At 43.8% G+C, this 17,006-nt stretch overlaps 2 protein-coding genes across 2 annotated transcripts in view; one reads left to right on the plus strand and one right to left on the minus strand.

Annotated features, from left to right (window-relative positions):
- The first annotated feature begins 360 nt into the window (after positions 1-360).
- LOC125491263 lies at positions 361-1,973 on the plus strand. Its single transcript, XM_048632794.1, has 3 exons — positions 361-923; positions 1,181-1,285; positions 1,648-1,973. The coding sequence occupies exons 1-3, from the start codon at positions 668-670 to the stop codon at positions 1,971-1,973; spliced, it is 687 nt and encodes a 228-aa protein (XP_048488751.1). The 5' UTR covers positions 361-667.
- Positions 1,974-6,288: 4,315 nt separating this feature from the next.
- Positions 6,289-17,006, minus strand: part of LOC105395537 — a 93,248-nt gene continuing 82,530 nt past the window's right edge. Inside the window, exons 76-86 of the mRNA XM_048632795.1 lie at positions 16,857-16,937; positions 16,105-16,253; positions 14,741-14,969; positions 13,737-13,963; positions 12,790-12,925; positions 11,028-11,306; positions 10,245-10,429; positions 9,344-9,493; positions 8,249-8,344; positions 7,291-7,359; positions 6,289-6,847 (exon numbers count right to left, since the gene is read on the minus strand). Of these exons, the coding sequence (XP_048488752.1) occupies positions 6,641-6,847; positions 7,291-7,359; positions 8,249-8,344; positions 9,344-9,493; positions 10,245-10,429; positions 11,028-11,306; positions 12,790-12,925; positions 13,737-13,963; positions 14,741-14,969; positions 16,105-16,253; positions 16,857-16,937 (1,808 nt within the window). The 3' untranslated portion in view covers positions 6,289-6,640. The remainder of the gene's footprint in view (positions 6,848-7,290; positions 7,360-8,248; positions 8,345-9,343; positions 9,494-10,244; positions 10,430-11,027; positions 11,307-12,789; positions 12,926-13,736; positions 13,964-14,740; positions 14,970-16,104; positions 16,254-16,856; positions 16,938-17,006) is intronic.

The following is a 17,006-nucleotide window of genomic DNA, read 5'->3' on the forward strand; positions in this document are numbered from 1 at the left end:
AAAATGCAAGAAAACTCAATTCTTTGTATCCCAAGCCTCGTACGAACAGTAATTTCAAACTACCATGGGTCTGCTGTTACTTTTAAAATGCGTTGGTAGGTATTGAATTCTGCAAATATCGTCACACTATAGGTAAAGCAATTTTATTTTATGGGTCGTTAGTTAGCGTGCGATAGTGGCTCGGAGTGACAGCATGTTGCGAGCCGCCGCGCGCGCCGCTCTGTTGATGTGCGCCTGCGCACTAGCCGCCCCCGCCCCCGCCCCCGCGCCCGCCCCCGCCTCGCCCGAGGAAGACGACATACAGCAGGCGCTGGTGCTTGTGCAAGTACTTAAAGCTGGTATGATGACGTTCCCTTTGACCCACTATTTTTGTTCCGTGCGGCCGCCTCCAAGACGGAAATCAGCAGGATGATTGCCAACCTTCGCTAGGAGATGGCACTAGATGATGATGAAGAATTAAGTACCTACTATCCCACTTATTTATGTACTTACATAGGTACCTACAGCTAGCTGTAGGCTTAGAGTTATTATTAAGTTTCATAATATACTCTAATGGCTATAGGCCACGTAGTCAAACTGTGGAAGTAGGCGGATTTTAGTTTTTGAAATAGTTTCGGACCAAGTATACTTGCACAGACGTCTGATTTCAGAATATGCGAAGCTGCGTATGGAGAACCAATACTTACAATCACAAATGGAGGAACTGGCGGGCAGTCACCGGAAGCAGGAGTCCCCAGGCCAGCCCAGTGGGGCCCCCGTCCCGCTGGGGGGGCCACTGATAGTGACCAATGCAATGACGTCAACACACGCACCACCAACCAGCGATAATTCAGTTAGTTTCGAAAGCGGAGAAGAACCTACGACTGTGCAACCGACGCAACTACCGCCAGACAAGCATAAGAAAATACATAAAAAAGTTATTGGTAAAGTTCTCTTTGCTTTGATACAATGCCGTTGCTTAGCTTTGAATTTTACTTCTGAGTTATGTTTTGGTGATTTTTGACAAAAGGCTTTTTAGGTCTAGGGCCTAGAACATCTCGGAGGGACATTGGTGTTGCGAGCGGGTTTTGGTTGTCGAGAGAGGGACTACCATAGATTTCTACATATAGTGGAGCGCAAACATTTCAAATTAACCACTGCTGTTAGTTGCTGTGATTAACCTGCTCTAAATATTAAACAGAAAAAGAGAAACCTCGAAAACCACTCGTGCCGTCAACCACCGAGCGGGGAACATCCCCGCGGCCCACCACCAGGGACTTTGGCAGACACTCTACTGAGCCATTACGTAAGGAATTTCACTGTATTGGGTATTATTAGTAGGTAGGTACTTAGATTTATTCCCCCTTATTCATAGAAAAGTTACAATACGTTTTAACTAATAAACTGTTTTGTCCCTCTCTGTCAAAGAACAAATTGTTCTTTGTTGGAGAGGGACAAAACAGGTTATTAGTTAAAACGTTTTGTAACTTCTCTATGAATAAGGGGGATTGATTCTAAATCGCTTAAAACATAAATAGAAGATACAAAGGAAAATCTCTAGGTTAACTGCAATCTGAACTCCTTAACCCTCTTATTAGGTAAGATAGTATGTGAACGTTAGTACTATCTACAGTCTGTCTATCTATATTATCATTTAACTCGCCTCAGGTCAGTCAAGACCAGACAAACAGCGTTTCAACCGGCGGCGCCTCGACAGCAGGATCTATAACATTCAGCGCCGCGGATATCCGATCCATAGCAAGCCGCCAAAGAATGGAGTAGACACGTTGCCAAAGCGCAAAGCACTCAGGAGCGGAGTAGAAAACTTACTGAGACGCACCCTGCTGAGGTCCAGCAGCGGGGCCCCGCGGCCCCGGCCGACCCCGCGGGTGTTCCTCGGCCGCAGCCCGCGCCTGCGCTTCCCGCTCTCCGAGAACAACGCCTTCTGCTTCCTCGAGCCCAAGAGCCCGCTTTGTACTGGCGTCATGAAATAGACAATACTGTACCGAGTGAGATGACCATCATTTTAACACCGAATAGCCCCTATTTATTAGTAAGTAAGTAGCTACACACACTTTTCACGATGTTGATGCGATAAATAAAATGGATATCTAGGTGTTGGGTGGTCGTATAAACAAAAAGTAAATCATCAATTCCAAAATATTTATTTGATTGAAACAAAAATGCAAGTGAAATAACATAATAACTTTGATTTGAACCTACGGGCAGCTACAAGTAGCAATACACCTTTGTTCATTGTCAAACTAGCTACATAACAAATTGACAATGTTTTAACAGCAGTTTGTGAGTTTGACGGTACAAAAGTGTACAGCTACTGATGCAGCTGACTGTACATTTGCAATTCATTTTTATATTGTGTCATTTCATCTACATGGTGAAGAAATTATAGGTATAAATCGATAGTTACAATAATAAATTTCATTATAATACATTAAAATTTGTTGACTTTGGCCATGAAACACGCAACTCCAATTTGGAATTAACATGTTTTTTTCGAGATGATACCTAAAGGCATGCCTTACCTTAGTGAGTAACCGCACGAAATACATACCTGTCTACGTATACAATATTCTGAAATGTTATATTGCTTGTTATGTGTTTAGCGATATGCATATTTCTTTTTTAACACGTTGCACGAGTATGTATTTCCATGGGATAATCCCGCACAGTGCAAACCAGCTTTATCTATCTCTTAATAATAAATACATCACAATATTAATTTTAATGATATAAAAATATTGATATAAGTAATAAATTATGGAATCTTATAAGAAAATATTAAATGAAGAAGGTAAGTAATATTATATACAAACGGATTATCAATGATTAAATAACTTGAATATAAATTGTCTACTAATACTAAGGTCATTTTCTACTGCTTTACTTAGATTCCGCTACTTTATGAACAGTGAGCCGCGGAATGTAGGTGCAGATGTCATAAAGATACAAGGTGTCTTTCAGACTAATCGAGAATAAAATATGACAAAATATCTATCGGTCGTAGTGTAAGGTAAGTAAAATCTATGTCCGATTATACAGCTTTTTGAAACACACCTCAATCTTGTTTTGAGTCTGGTACACTTTAAAAATATCACATTATTTTTTTAACTAGCTTTAATGGCAACAACAGTAAATAATAGAATCACGAAAATATCAAATATTAGACCGACTGTCGGAGGTTTTGGTAGGTTCTTGGGGAATGCTTATTCTATTTCAATTCCGAATTGTTGCGTTGGTTATATTTGCTTGGTTAGAGCTTCGCTGTCTTAAACCTGGATAGATTAGCACTAACTAATGATATGATGAAGTTCGTATATTAGTGAAGGCAGTTCAAGTAGCCTAAATAGTTGTCAGAGTAACCCTACACATGTACCGGCCCAAAGTACCATAGCTACGGTACTTACAGAAAGCCAGGATAGCCGTACCTTGAGGAAGCTATCACCTCGATTTGTATAGTGAACTGGTGGTCAGTTTTCAAACACTTCTAAGAATTACCTACCTTAATGGAAGGCCATTATATATGCCATGCTATATTCCCTGATAGAAGGTACACTTCTTGTAATAACGACAGACATACACTCGCGAGCAACCAAATCGACTCAAGCCTTCACGGCGCACATATACATTGATTTTCCTAAAACGATAAATGGTAAATATAAAAGTGATATGTCATTCGAAAGCTGAAGAATTAGGCTTTCAATTAAGATCAATACCATAAAAAAAAACTAAGCGCAGATTTAATGACGCATTTTAATTGCCCGTCAGTGTTAATTACCTCATTAGGAATCCACGCCTTGCGCTACCTGATCCCGCTATAAAACCTTTCCACATCCGGTGTACCTTATCAGTCGCTTGTTGCAAGTTGACCGGTACACATCTCGTTGCATTGTATTCCTTGTTTTCGCAAACCCATGGATACCACACCAGAAGAAGCTGCTCAAGTTGTTGCTTTGCTGCAACAAGGGTTAAGTCAGCGAGCAGTCGCTGCCCAGCTCCACTTGAGCCAGTCTGCTGTATCCCGAGTATACAGACGGTTCCAAGAGACTGGTGCCTTCAATCGAAGACCAAGAACGGGCCGCCACCGCTGCACTTCAGAGAGAGACGACCGCTTCATTGTCTCAACCTCGCTGCGCAATCGACACCTTACGGGCGTTGATGTGCAGCAAGAACTGAGACGTGTACGACAAGTGGCTGTCAGCGAGTGGACAGTGAGAAGACGCTTGAAGGAAGCCAACTTGACACCAAAAAGACCTGCATCAGGCCCCAAATTGACTGCAGGCCACCGACAAGCGCGTCTTCAGTTTGCTCGAGAGCATCTCGATTGGAGCATTGCGCAATGGCGGTCGGTCCTGTTTACTGATGAGTGCAGAGTGTGTCTGCATGGCAGTGACAGGAGAGGCCGGGTCTACCGGCGTCCGGGGGAACGATTTGCCCAATGTTGTTTCGCTGAAACAGTAGCATATGGCGGCGGTTCCTGCATGATGTGGGCTGGTATTTCTCTAGAGGGAAAAACCGCACTTGTTTTCGTGCCTGGAGGCGGCCGAGGAGGCGGGTTAACAGCTGATCGGTACATCACCGACATTCTACTCGGTCATGTTGTGCCCTATGCAGAATTTGTCGGTGAAGACTTCGTGCTAATGCACGACAATGCCCGCTGCCACACGGCACGAGTCAGTCGGCAGTTTCTGAGAGAGAAGGAATTGCGCACGATGGACTGGCCTGCGCTCAGTCCTGACCTGAATCCCATCGAACACTTATGGGACGAGCTCAAAAGAAGAGTTCGGGCCAGGAATCCAGTCCCTGCAAGCGTGGACGAGCTGAAGACAGCTTTATTAGAGGAGTGGGACGGCATTCCTCAGGAAACTGTCAAAAAGTTGATAAGGTCTATGAGAAACAGGCTGCAGGCTGTAATTAGGGCAAGAGGGGGCAATACAAAGTATTGATTTAAATAAATAAATTTTTATCTTAACATTTTTTGTTTAATTTGTATAATACGATACCCATACCCTTTTTTCCTAAATTCCCGTTTTTCCTACAATTGCGTTCAGACATCATTTATTTCAAAAATGATGAATGGATTTCAATAATAATGATATCAAATTAAAGCTGACATCTTAAGCTTTTAAATGACATATCATTTTTATTATTTCTATTCATAATTTTACTTGTATTAATGTATGTTTGCGCCGTCAAGGCTTGAGTCGATTTGGTTGCTCGCGAGTGTAGATTGAGGTACACCTATTTTGGGCCGGTAGCAATATCTCCATGGTATGGTTAGTAATATAGTTAATTGTATCTTATAATATTAGGTACAAGTGTCTTGTAATAAACTACCCCCCGTTAGGGATTCGTAAAACTTACAAAGAGTTTGTAGGAGGTAAGTAAGTATGTAGAGTATCGTCAAAAACACGGATTTGGAATCTGGTTAAGTTAAATGCATGTGTTTCGAGTCTATTTACAAACCCTTTGTAAGTTATATGAACACGAGGTAAACTTTCAAAGTCATAAATTATACATTGTAAACACATTCAAATAATTGGATAATGCCATTGTATAGATTAAGTACATAGATATTTTTACAAAATTATCGCTACGCCTATTTGCATATAAAATGATCTAGCGTCGAAGCATAGCCGAACACAAGATAACCGTAGTATTGTCGCATTGATATGAGTCAAGTCAATATATAAAAGCACAACATCAATTTTATCAATAAAACACCAAGTAAAAGTATCGGAATGAATGGTTTGACAATAGTCGAGTAAACAGGTGAGGTCGCACCACTTTCTCTCAGGTAGGTCCTCAATGAAGACGGAAGACACTTGAAATTTTATTTCTGAAACTACTAATAACTGTAAACTCTTTAACGTGCAATAAACAAATTTTAATGTAATGTGCAAAATTTTGTATAAATTTAGCTGCTCAGTTCAATTACTCAAACTTGAGCAGTTACTCGTCAGTCCAGAATCAGAGTATGATTTTATCACTTCATGATTTTATTTTCTTAGCCAATTCAGGTCTCATTTCTGTGTCGAAGCGTTGCACTTGTCGTGTCTACGCACATATAATGTATTCACAGGAACAATAAATGCATACCTATCAGTATTATGTATACTTAGTGGCAGCTGAGCATTAGACGATTGAGGCTGCCTACTGTTTATCCCTACAGCAAAAACATCACCCAATTTGTGGCCGAATCTTTCTGTAGGCTAAAAGTTCATGGGCCAATCGATTTTACCATACAATATAGTCATTCTCTTGAGAGCTCTTTGGCAGTTTCAGTCTTGGTAAGTGAGTACATATCTTCGTAATAATTATGTATCGTACCTAACTACACTTTATTTCATATTACAAAAGACAAAAGGTCAAGCTGAAGTTTGATATCAACCAATACATTGGTCGAAAATCAAAATGACGTGTCGCCATTGCTTGTCATCATGCATTAATTTGACCTTTGGTCTTTTGTGCAATATGAAGCTGTAGAGTCCTCAGTGGTTACAGCAATGTCCTAGATGTGCGCACTGTGCGCGTACCCGACCCGCACGCCGATGTTGGTGGTGAAGCTGGTGGTGCTGTAGCTGGTGTCCGTGGAGCTGGGGGCGGGGGCCGCGGGGGCGGGGGCGGGGGGCGCGGGGGCGGGCTACAGGAGGGGCACGTGCGTGTCGGAGTTGTGCCGCACGAGCGCCGAGAGCGCGGCGTGCAGCGCGGCGGCGCGGCGCGCGGGGGCCGCGGGGGCTGGGGGCGCGGGGGACGCAGGGGACGCGGGGTGCAGGGCGAGCACGCGCCGCGTCCCCGGGCACACCGCGCCGGCGTAGCGCGCCACGCGGGCAGCGGCCGCCTCGGATACCTGCGGGGAAACATTTACTATGATTACAATCTGTATTTACAAATTAACCTAATTCTGATACTGTTCGGGTACTAGCCGATGATGATAGATTGTTTATAAATGATAATACTGTATGTATAAGTTTACAAGAGTTTATTGGTAGAAATAATTACTTGATACTATTTCTAAATGATAATGAGTGACGCGCGACGTGATTGATGTCTACAAACGTACTGAAAGTAATGAATTTAGGTTAAAGTATAAAATGATGATGCGGCGAAATGATGTGCTGTTGATGTATGCGTGCCTTGCCCGTACAGATACCCTCCTGTTATTATTACCTATGTGGTTTGAACTTAAACCATTAAAATATTGTGCCCATGCTTCTACAACCTGGAATGTCTAATACTCTCTACATTCTTGATTGTTAAATGAATGTGCAGGTTGCGAAATGCAGCACTCACCTCCTGGTTCTCGGTCTCGTGCTCGTCGGACACCACCACCTTGTTGGGCCGACTCTGCGCCACGTACAGCTGAAACAAACCATAACGTCTGTATGAGCCACTCATACATGAGATTATGTGATGACAGCGCGTACATGCGCGCCCTCAATTAAGGAAGTCGTGACATCTTTGTAAATATACTATTATTTTATATTACGGCACGTTAGTTTAACCTTTTAGTACATTATAGACCTTTTAACATATCGGTTATGTATTCATTTGACATCCTGACATCCTAATTGACAATAATTCTTATACAGAGTGTGACATCTGCATACCGCTCTGTACAACGTCATTCATTAGGAGGACGAAAAACATCATTAGAAGTATGCTTATTTATAGATTCTAGATGTGTACTCTAAGTTATTAAGCGTCTCATCTAAAAGTAACCATTCTTTAATAAAGAGAGATAAATGTACCTAACTTAATATTATAATTGCAAAAGTAACTGTGTCTGTCTGTCTGCTCTATCTACTCTTTCACGCCAAAACTACTGAACGGATTTGAATGAAATTTGGCATACAGATGGTCTAGATCCTGAGAAAGAACGTAGGCTTCTTTTTATCGCGAAATTCCCACGGGAAACTTTTTACGGCGAAGCGAAGCTAGCGACAACATCTAGTAATACATAATCACCTCTAATTCGAGCGATTACGATCGTGAATGCCATAATAGATTCGGCACCACAAGTTGATGTGTTTGCGGATGGCTGGCCAAAGTTAAAAAAGGCATGTCTGAAATTTTGTGAGTCTGATGGATAAATATTATTAACTAAGTATTATTATTATTAGAACATTATTATTAACTAAATATTATTATTATTGTGCCTCTATGTAGCGCTTACGTTTTTCTTTTAAACTGTAATGCTATGTAGTGTGATGATGAATAAATAAATAAAAATAATGCAGTGTCGTGCTACCTCGATGACGGGTCCGTCGTAGGCGCCCAGCGCCACGTGGCGGAACTCGATCATCTCCACGATGCGCTCCGACTCGGGGTCCGCTATCACCAGGTACTGCAAGCATACGGCATCACTCAGTAAGGAAGTTAATAGCTAAGCTAATGTAGTGTTTTGTAAGATATAGCAGACGGAACGCACTTTAAAATTTCAAATATTTCAAATTCATTAATTTAACTACTACACATTTAACATTTGAAACACTCCGATTCTCACACTAGGCAAGCCTGTGACGTGAGGATCAGATTATTATACAGATTAGTACTTTAGGAAAATGGTACCTAAAGGTGGGTATAGATTACAACATTTGGTCGCGCATTTCTGTGTAATGTAGTCGTGGCAAAAGCATGATAAAAAGTTCGTAAAAAGGATACACTAGAACATATCAGACAGTCTATACTCATTTTATAAATGCTTTCTAATTGGCGCGGAGTCCATATTTTAAACAGTCACCAGCGGTGACACATGCTGGTCTAGTTCTGGTCAAGAAGGTTGGTCAAGTGCCTTGAACGCGAGTGTCGACCCGTGCGTCGAACCCGCCAGCCGCCGGGTCAAGTGCGGTGGGTCGGACTGTACCTTGTGCGTGAGCAGCAGCAGCACGGGCTCGGTGTTGACCCGCCGGGTCGGGGGTCAAGTGCGGTGAGTGGGACTGTACCTTGTGCGTGAGCAGCAGCAGCAGCACGGGCTCGGTGTGGACCCGCCGGGTCGGGGGTCAAGTGCGGTGAGTGGGACTGTACCTTGTGCGTGAGCAGCAGCAGCACGGGCTCGGTGTTGACCCGCCGGGTCGGGGGTCAAGTGCGGTGAGTGGGACTGTACCTTGTGCGTGAGCAGCAGCAGCAGCACGGGCTCGGTGTGGACCCGCCGGGTCGGGGGTCAAGTGCGGTGAGTGGGACTGTACCTTGTGCGTGAGCAGCAGCAGCACGGGCTCGGTGTTGACCCGCCGGGTCGGGGGTCAAGTGCGGTGAGTGGGACTGTACCTTGTGCGTGAGCAGCAGCAGCACGGGCTCGGTGTTGACCCGCCGGGTCGGGGGTCAAGTGCGGTGAGTGGGACTGTACCTTGTGCGTGAGCAGCAGCAGCACGGGCTCGGTGTGGACCCTGGCGTCGAAGCCGCACAGCGGCTGCAGCTCCGCCAGGCGGAACCGCCAGCGCACGCAGTCGCGCGCCCAGCCCGCGCGCGGCGGGGGCAGCGGGGGCAGCGGCCGCTGCTGCGGGGGGACTTATGTGAACAATGTTGTCAAGGCTGTCTAAATACTGTAACCTTGTAATTTTTCTCTTAATTTTGTAGTATAAATGCTCTGTGTAACCATGTTTTTGTGTGTGTTAAGTTTTTAATGTGTATTGTGGATTTTTAAAGCTAAAATGTCTTTAAATATTAATGGAAACTTTATTGTAAAAAGTACTACTTATGTATTTAACTTTAATGCATCCATCTGCTCTGTGTGTTTCCTTAACAATAATAAAATAAAATAAAAAAATAAATGTTTTTGAAGCGTCTAAACATAATTTCTTACTTTTTTGGTTCATAGATTTAAATGCATTTATGCAAGGTTAACATCTACATATACATTTATAGATTTATATTGATTCTCAAATAACTTAAATTACAATTACTTATATTATTAATATTATTTTGCATGCTTTCAAAAATGTTGAAAAGTTTACTGTGCTACCACAAAAAACTTTAAACACTGTTTAAAACGAAATTTGACAGATGTTGTAGGCGTTTGACAGCGCTAAACATCTGTTAAATACTGTCTAAGTTTTTGTGGTAAGGCCCTTAATGTTTATAGGAAGAGCGGAGTCTCCTGGCACAGACGTTTATTAATGCCTAAAAGGAGGCTTCAACTTCTAGTTGTTAAGAAAATTTGTTAAAGCAATAAACAATTTTTGATTTTGATACATAAGCATAAATACAGACGGACGCTACCAGACTTCACACTATTAAGCGTTACATACCGTGGCTAGCTGCGTCCAGCCGGCCTGGCTCAGCAGCCCGTGGCCGGCCAGCGCCACCAGGTCGGCGGTGGCGGCCAGCGGCTTGGCCAGCGCGCCCAGCAGCCCGCGCCGCAGCGCCGCCGGCGTGCCGTGCGCGGATGTTCCTACCCCCACGATGGGGTGGTGGGCGAGCCCGCCTACTGCGCCTGGACGGGGGGAAATGGGGGGTAATGAAGCAGGATTTTTGAAAATAATGTATTTATTTACTTAGAGACAAACAGTCATACATAATTTATCTGTAACCATAACTAGGTAGTATATTTTAGACCTATAGTCCCATAAATAAAGTATTTATAACAATAATAAGCTTAAGATCGAAATAATCGTCTATTTGTAGTCGTGTTTCAAAAGAAGAACAGTTTATTGCCCCCTTGTTTAAAAAATAAGGAGGCTTTAAGGCGTAAGTGCTACATAAGATATGTTTTCCATAAATACGCATTAATGAGTATCTGGAACTAAACAATAAATTTATGTATGTACTCAAGGGAAGTTGATGCAACTATCAAATACAGTTGACACAATCGAGGATACTACAGAATATTTATATTTGTCATATAAAAAAAAAAAACAAAATCTTGCAAAACAGGCTTGCCATAAACATTTTCAACCACAAACGAAAATTACGCCCATCAAAAATCATCAAATACAAATCGTTTATTTGGTGCTAAGTAAAGATTCACCCAATGCTCTCTAGTCCCTACACTAGGATTCCTTGTGTTGTAGGGGTATAAAAACCAAACTCACCCAAAATATTGATCGCAAAATTCGTGATCCCGGTCATCAACCCCGCGACAAAGCTCGCCGGCACCCTTCTCCTGGCTTCAGCGGCCCTCTGGCTGTGTTCATCATCACCAGCTAGTAAATCCAGGTTGCGAGCCAGCGAGCCCGCGCATGCGCTGAGCGAGTGGAGTAGCGCCGCCGCCGCCGCCGCCGCCACGCCGCGCACGCCGCCCGTCGCGCCGCCGACCCGCGCGGCAACGGCGCCCGGAGCCCCCAGCAGCTCGAGCCCGCCTACCACCCAGCCTGGGGGGAACACAGATACGTAGATGATAGGTAGACTTGCTGCCAGTTTCAATAACTCTATCTATCGATTGTTGGTTTTTGGGGACCATTTAGGACAATAATAGTGAAACAGAGTTTAACGCTTGTAGTAAAGATATTCGTTTAATCAGCGTTTAATTTTCTTATAATAAATTTATATTATTATAGAAGGTATACGTCCGCCATATTGAATTTCGTGTAACAGAAAGAGAGTCGGTCAGCGTCTGAAGCTGCTTATTGTATAGGCTTAGGGTGGCGAGGTTCAAGCAAGTGATTTTTGCCAAATAATTTACAAATACCAACATCAATAACTGATACTTACTTTCATACAATTTTGACAGAATGCAACTTTTTATGTGTCAAAGTCGTATGAAAGTAACTGTCAGCTATTCTATTCTATTCTCTGTGGGGGTGTCAGTACCTGCACCTGGCTTTCTCGAGTGGAACCTTTGTGCATATCCCCCTAGGTCTAAACTGCCTTCCTAAGCTTGGACCATTTCTTACCACGCTGGTCCACTGCGAGTTGGTGGGTTCACATAATTATCTAGATGTGCTAAATCTAGATATACAGGTTTCCTCACGATGTTTTCCTTCACTGTAAGTGCGATGGTATACATTGTACTTAAATTCAAAGAACTTGTTGGTAGCTTGTCAGCTATCGATAGATAGACTATTGAAACTAGCAGTTAGACCCGATTTCACCATTGAAGAATAAGGCTTATGAGAGAATAAGTCATATATTTATTCGAGAATAAGCAACGACGTCATGTTAATGACAGTCCTCACACGCTGTGTCAATAGGGAATATGCATGTATTTTTTGTTTTGATATTTATTATAAGTAGTAAAAAATAAAAACTCCAAAAAGTAATTTAATGTAAGTATTTTAAAGAAAGTTATAAAATTATAATCAACACGACCACATAAAAAGCCCAAGACTTTGTTTTACGTTTCACAGCTCAGAATAATGACTCTCGCCAGTCGCGCCTACGCTCAGTTCTATGGGCATAGATTATTCTGAGATTGACATATACTTATGTTTTACGTCACATCCGCCCTAAGAAAATGCGTGACGTTTCAAAAGTTGAGTTTACCGCAGTTTATTTCTACTTTTCAACAATTAGTTACTTGCTAGAAAATAAATTATAATGAAAAATATTGATGGAAGCATAATTTTGAAATAACAAAGTTTATTAAAAATAACACTTGACCTTTATTTGAATCTCATGCATATTCCCTATTACCAGGCCACTTTCCACTGTCCACAGCATATGCTGAGCTGGTGCCGTTTTGACACTCTGGACAGCAAACTTTATTTTTTTTGTTTGTTCTGTATTAAGTATTCTCTTTATTTTGTTGTTGCTTCTTTTTCTGTCTTATTATTCTGTCTCAGTGTGTCAAATAAATGTATCTTTCTTTCTTTCTTTATAGCATTGTAAGTCTGTGGCGACTCGCCGGGGACTCACCTGCAGCCAGCACGGCGGCGGCGAGGTAGTGCACTGTGAGCGCGTGCGTGAGTCGCTCGGGACTCGTCATCATGTCGCTCAGTTTGAACGCGCCGAGTCGAAGAGGGCTCTGGTCCAGGGCTATGTACATGCGGACCTGTTGGGGACAGAAGATAACAAATTACTACCATTTGTACTTATGTGTTAGATTAAGTTCTTTTGTAATTTTTGTCCATGTTTTTTAATTTTTTAAATTATTTGACTTATTGTTTATTAATTTGACTTATTGTTTGATTATTGAATTTGATTATATTAATTATATTAATCGATAATTTACTAACATAGACTAAGGACACATTGTTACTAACACATTTTTATGGATTTTATGGATATTTTATGGATTAATATCTGAAATAAATGAATTTATTTATTATTTATTATTATATTTTGTGTACAAATAAAGAATATCTATCTACCTATCTATCTATCTATTACTTTAAAATTACAAAACGGTCTAGGTAAAACTGCAAACCAAACGCGCACTCCGATTATAGTTCAAATGCACTCGCGTGAACTTTGGATTGCAGTCTAAGCTTTTCAAATTCATTGTCAAGTATACTGTAAGTGTAACAGTATACTTGACAGTTCATACTTTTGGTGATTTTTGTATGAAATTGATCCCTCAGATGTACTCTTTTGTAGGTGCCTTCCTACGATCCTTATTTAGATATAATCAAACCGACCAAATAGACGTGTTTACATGTACTGAGAGGAGTATTATTAGCATATAGGATATCTTACCTAGTTTAAATACCTATTTATATTAAGTACTTAATTTCTGTTTTAGTGTCATATTTTTATTGTAAACTTGTCTATCGAATTGGCTTAGCTGTAAGGGTAGACTAAGTTATTGAAATAAAGAAATAAATAACGGACGTCAATGATGTATTAAAAAAAACCCCACTCACAGCAGTATGCAACGTCAGCGTCAGATCCAGCGGATGTATGCAGAGCGTGCGCAGGCGCAGCGGGGCCCGCAACGCGCGCGCCTCGGCCGCCGCGCCGTCGTCGACACGGCCGGCGTCCGCGGCGACACGGTCCGTGGCGCACCGCACCAGCTCTAATATCGCCTGCACGAACGCGTCCTCGATGTATAGGGCTAGGTGGCCCAGTTTTACGTCTAGCTCGGTTAGCTCTGGAATTAAATTCAGGTCATAAAATTAGATAGATACCTAAATCGTTTATTTGTTCCACTTAAACATAACACATATAAGTAGTTACAATAGATTAGATAGGTACAGTTAAATTATGGAAAATGTGTTGAAGCAGACCAAAAGGGAAGCAACTCAGCGCATATGTTTGCCCTTAGGGACAAACCACTGATTTTCAGTTAAATTACAGTGACAGATTTTACCAACGTTTTCCATCAATGCAACAATTAAATAGTGGAACTGACTATATAAGCCACCGTGAAGCAGGGAATCTGAAGATGCAATTTCCACAGCAGTGCTGAGAACATATTATTACGAAGTCGAGGCGAAGAGTCTTCGAGGTTCAAGCGAAAGATCATCCATATTGATTACTGACTATCATACTCATAGAATAGAATACAACTTAATTGGTCACCACAAATGGCGGCCTTATCGCTAAGAGCGATCTCTTACAGCCAACCTTAATGTGCTTAAACATGATATTAGTGAAAGGACGACCGAATGGCGTAGTGGTTAGTGACTCTGACTACTGAGCGGAAGGTCCCGGGTTCGATTCCCGGCCGGGGCAGATATTTGTTCTCTGGTCTTGGATGTGCCCGTAAAATGGCAATAGGCCCGCCCCCTATTACATTGGGACTAACATAACACTCTGGCGAAAAGTGGGTGCAGCAATGCACCTCTGCCTACCCCGCAAGGGAGTACATTAGTACAAGGCGTGAGTGCGTGTTTTTTTTATTTTTTATTAGTGAAAGGATTCTTACCAGTAAACTGTTTCCCGCCATCGGTCCACCGGTCGTGCCTCAACTTGACCTCAATGTGAGCGTCGGCGGGCGGCTGCCTCTCATTGAGCATGCCGGCGAGCGGGGGCCAGGGTTCGACCCCCAGCGGCGCCGGGTGCGAGCTCACCACCACCGGGAAGTCAAACTGACCCGTGTCGTAGCGCAGGTTGTCTAGTTGGAGCTCGGAGATGGAGAGTTTCGTTGATATGCCCTGTGGGGTGGGCGATGGTTTGTTAATTTGGTTTTTATTGGATTGTAAGATGCGGTGGAATAGTTCGTGTGAGGTAACAGTTGAATAACGCAAGAAGTAACAGTTGAAATAATAGAATCAACTAATATTTACGTTTGTTAATCTGTATATTTCACACAAAACCCAGCTACAAGAATCTATGAATACTTGTTGGATAGTTTCTTGACGACAAAGATTACTTTACATTAGGACTCTTATCTCCACGACCAGTGACCCGGGGGCTATCTCCGTACCTGGTTGTCGGTGGTGACGGCGACGCCGGCGGGGCCCATCTCCAGCACCAATGTCCCGGAGCCTATCTCGTTCGTGCCGGTGGTGTCAGCGGGGCCTATCTCCAGCATCAGTGTACCAGGGGCTATCTCCGTACCTGGTTGTCGGTGGCGCCGGCGGGGCCTATCTCCAGCACCAGTGTCCCGGGGGCTATCTCCGTACCTGGTTGTCGGTGGTGCCGGCGGGCCCACCTCCAGCACCAGTGTGCCGGGGCCTATCTCCGTACCTGGTTGTCGGTGGTGACGGCCACGCCGGTGGCGCCGAGATGCGCAGCCAGCAGCCAGCGCGCGGCGCCGGCGGGGCCTATCTCCAGCACCAGAGTCCCAGGGTCTATCTATCTCCGTACCTGGTTGTCGGTGGTGACGGCCACGCCGGTGGCGCCGAGGTGCGCAGCCAGCAGCCAGCGCGCGGCGCCGGCGGGGCCTATCTCCAGCACCAGAGTCCCAGGGTCTATCTATCTCCGTACCTGGTTGTCGGTGGTGACGGCCACGCCGGTGGCGCCGAGGTGCGCAGCCAGCAGCCAGCGCGCGGCGCCGGCGGGGCCTATCTCCAGCACCAGAGTCCCAGGGTCTATCTATCTCCGTACCTGGTTGTCGGTGGTGACGGCCACGCCGGTGGCGCCGAGATGCGCAGCCAGCAGCCAGCGCGCGGCGCCGGCGGGGCCTATCTCCAGCACCAGAGTCCCAGGGTCTATCTATCTCCGTACCTGGTTGTCGGTGGTGACGGCCACGCCGGTGGCGCCGAGGTGCGCAGCCAGCAGCCAGCGCGCGGCGCCAGCGGGGCCTATCTCCAGCACCAGAGTCCCAGGGTCTATCTATCTCCGTACCTGGTTGTCGGTGGTGACGGCCACGCCGGTGGCGCCGAGGTGCGCGGCGAGGAGCCAGCGCGCGGCGCCGGCGGGGCCTATCTCCAGCACCACGCCATCGAGAGACGCCACCAAGCGCTCCGAGCTACACCAGTCCGGCGTGCCCAGCTCTGGGGACATACATAATACGTATACAATGCTGTCGATTCTGAAGGCAGAAATTCTAATTTTAGAGCTGTCAAAACCTTAATTTCTTTACTTAAAATTCGACTCTATGAGTGTTCCCGTAAATGTGATTTTTTGCTAGCAAAATTTATAGTTTAACAGCGTTAAAATTTGAATTTCCGCCTTCAGAATAGCTACCAATGTGTTGTTTTTTTTAAAGTTTGTCGGGTTCGAAAAACAACATGTTGTTTTACCTCTAGGATGTATAATTAGGTGAGAATCATTGTCTGTTGATTATCCCAAATGAAATATTCCATAATTTATATGATTTTGGCCACTGCTGTAGGCTGTTTTTAACAGCATGCGGATTTGATCACGGACGCAGGATTGCGCCGCATGCGTTGATATTCATTGTAACATATTCATTGGAATATGCACGCGAGACGCGGAAAAATGGCGTGCAATCCGCATGATGTTAAAAAAAGCCTTAGAAATGTTCATTCTATGAGAGTTTTTAATATTTTCATTACATGACAAGGTCAATTAAAGTTTTATCTTTTTTTCTTAATCTTTCAAATAAATACTCGTATTCTTATAATATAACGCACCTGATTCGATATTGGAGAACAGGTTTGGATCGCTGGAAACTTTCTCTTTCAAGGAGACCACACTGGTCCCGTCATTCATATCTGCAAACAACGTTCAATTCCCATTTAAACTTAGGCACATTGTAATTGAAAGTTATAGGCTTTTGTTCC

This window comes from Plutella xylostella, chromosome Z (genome assembly GCF_932276165.1).
Source record: "Plutella xylostella chromosome Z, ilPluXylo3.1, whole genome shotgun sequence".
NCBI classification, from domain to species: domain Eukaryota; kingdom Metazoa; phylum Arthropoda; class Insecta; order Lepidoptera; family Plutellidae; genus Plutella; species Plutella xylostella.

Bases quoted from the DNA above. Each gene is read 5' to 3' on its own strand.
- LOC125491263 (XM_048632794.1), top strand. From the start codon at position 668: ATGGAGAACCAATACTTACAATCACAAATGGAGGAACTGGCGGGCAGT. The intron at 924-1,180 runs GTAAAGTTCTCT...AATATTAAACAG, and splicing joins AATACATAAAAAAGTTATTG to AAAAAGAGAAACCTCGAAAA. The intron at 1,286-1,647 runs GTAAGGAATTTC...AACTCGCCTCAG, and splicing joins ACACTCTACTGAGCCATTAC to GTCAGTCAAGACCAGACAAA.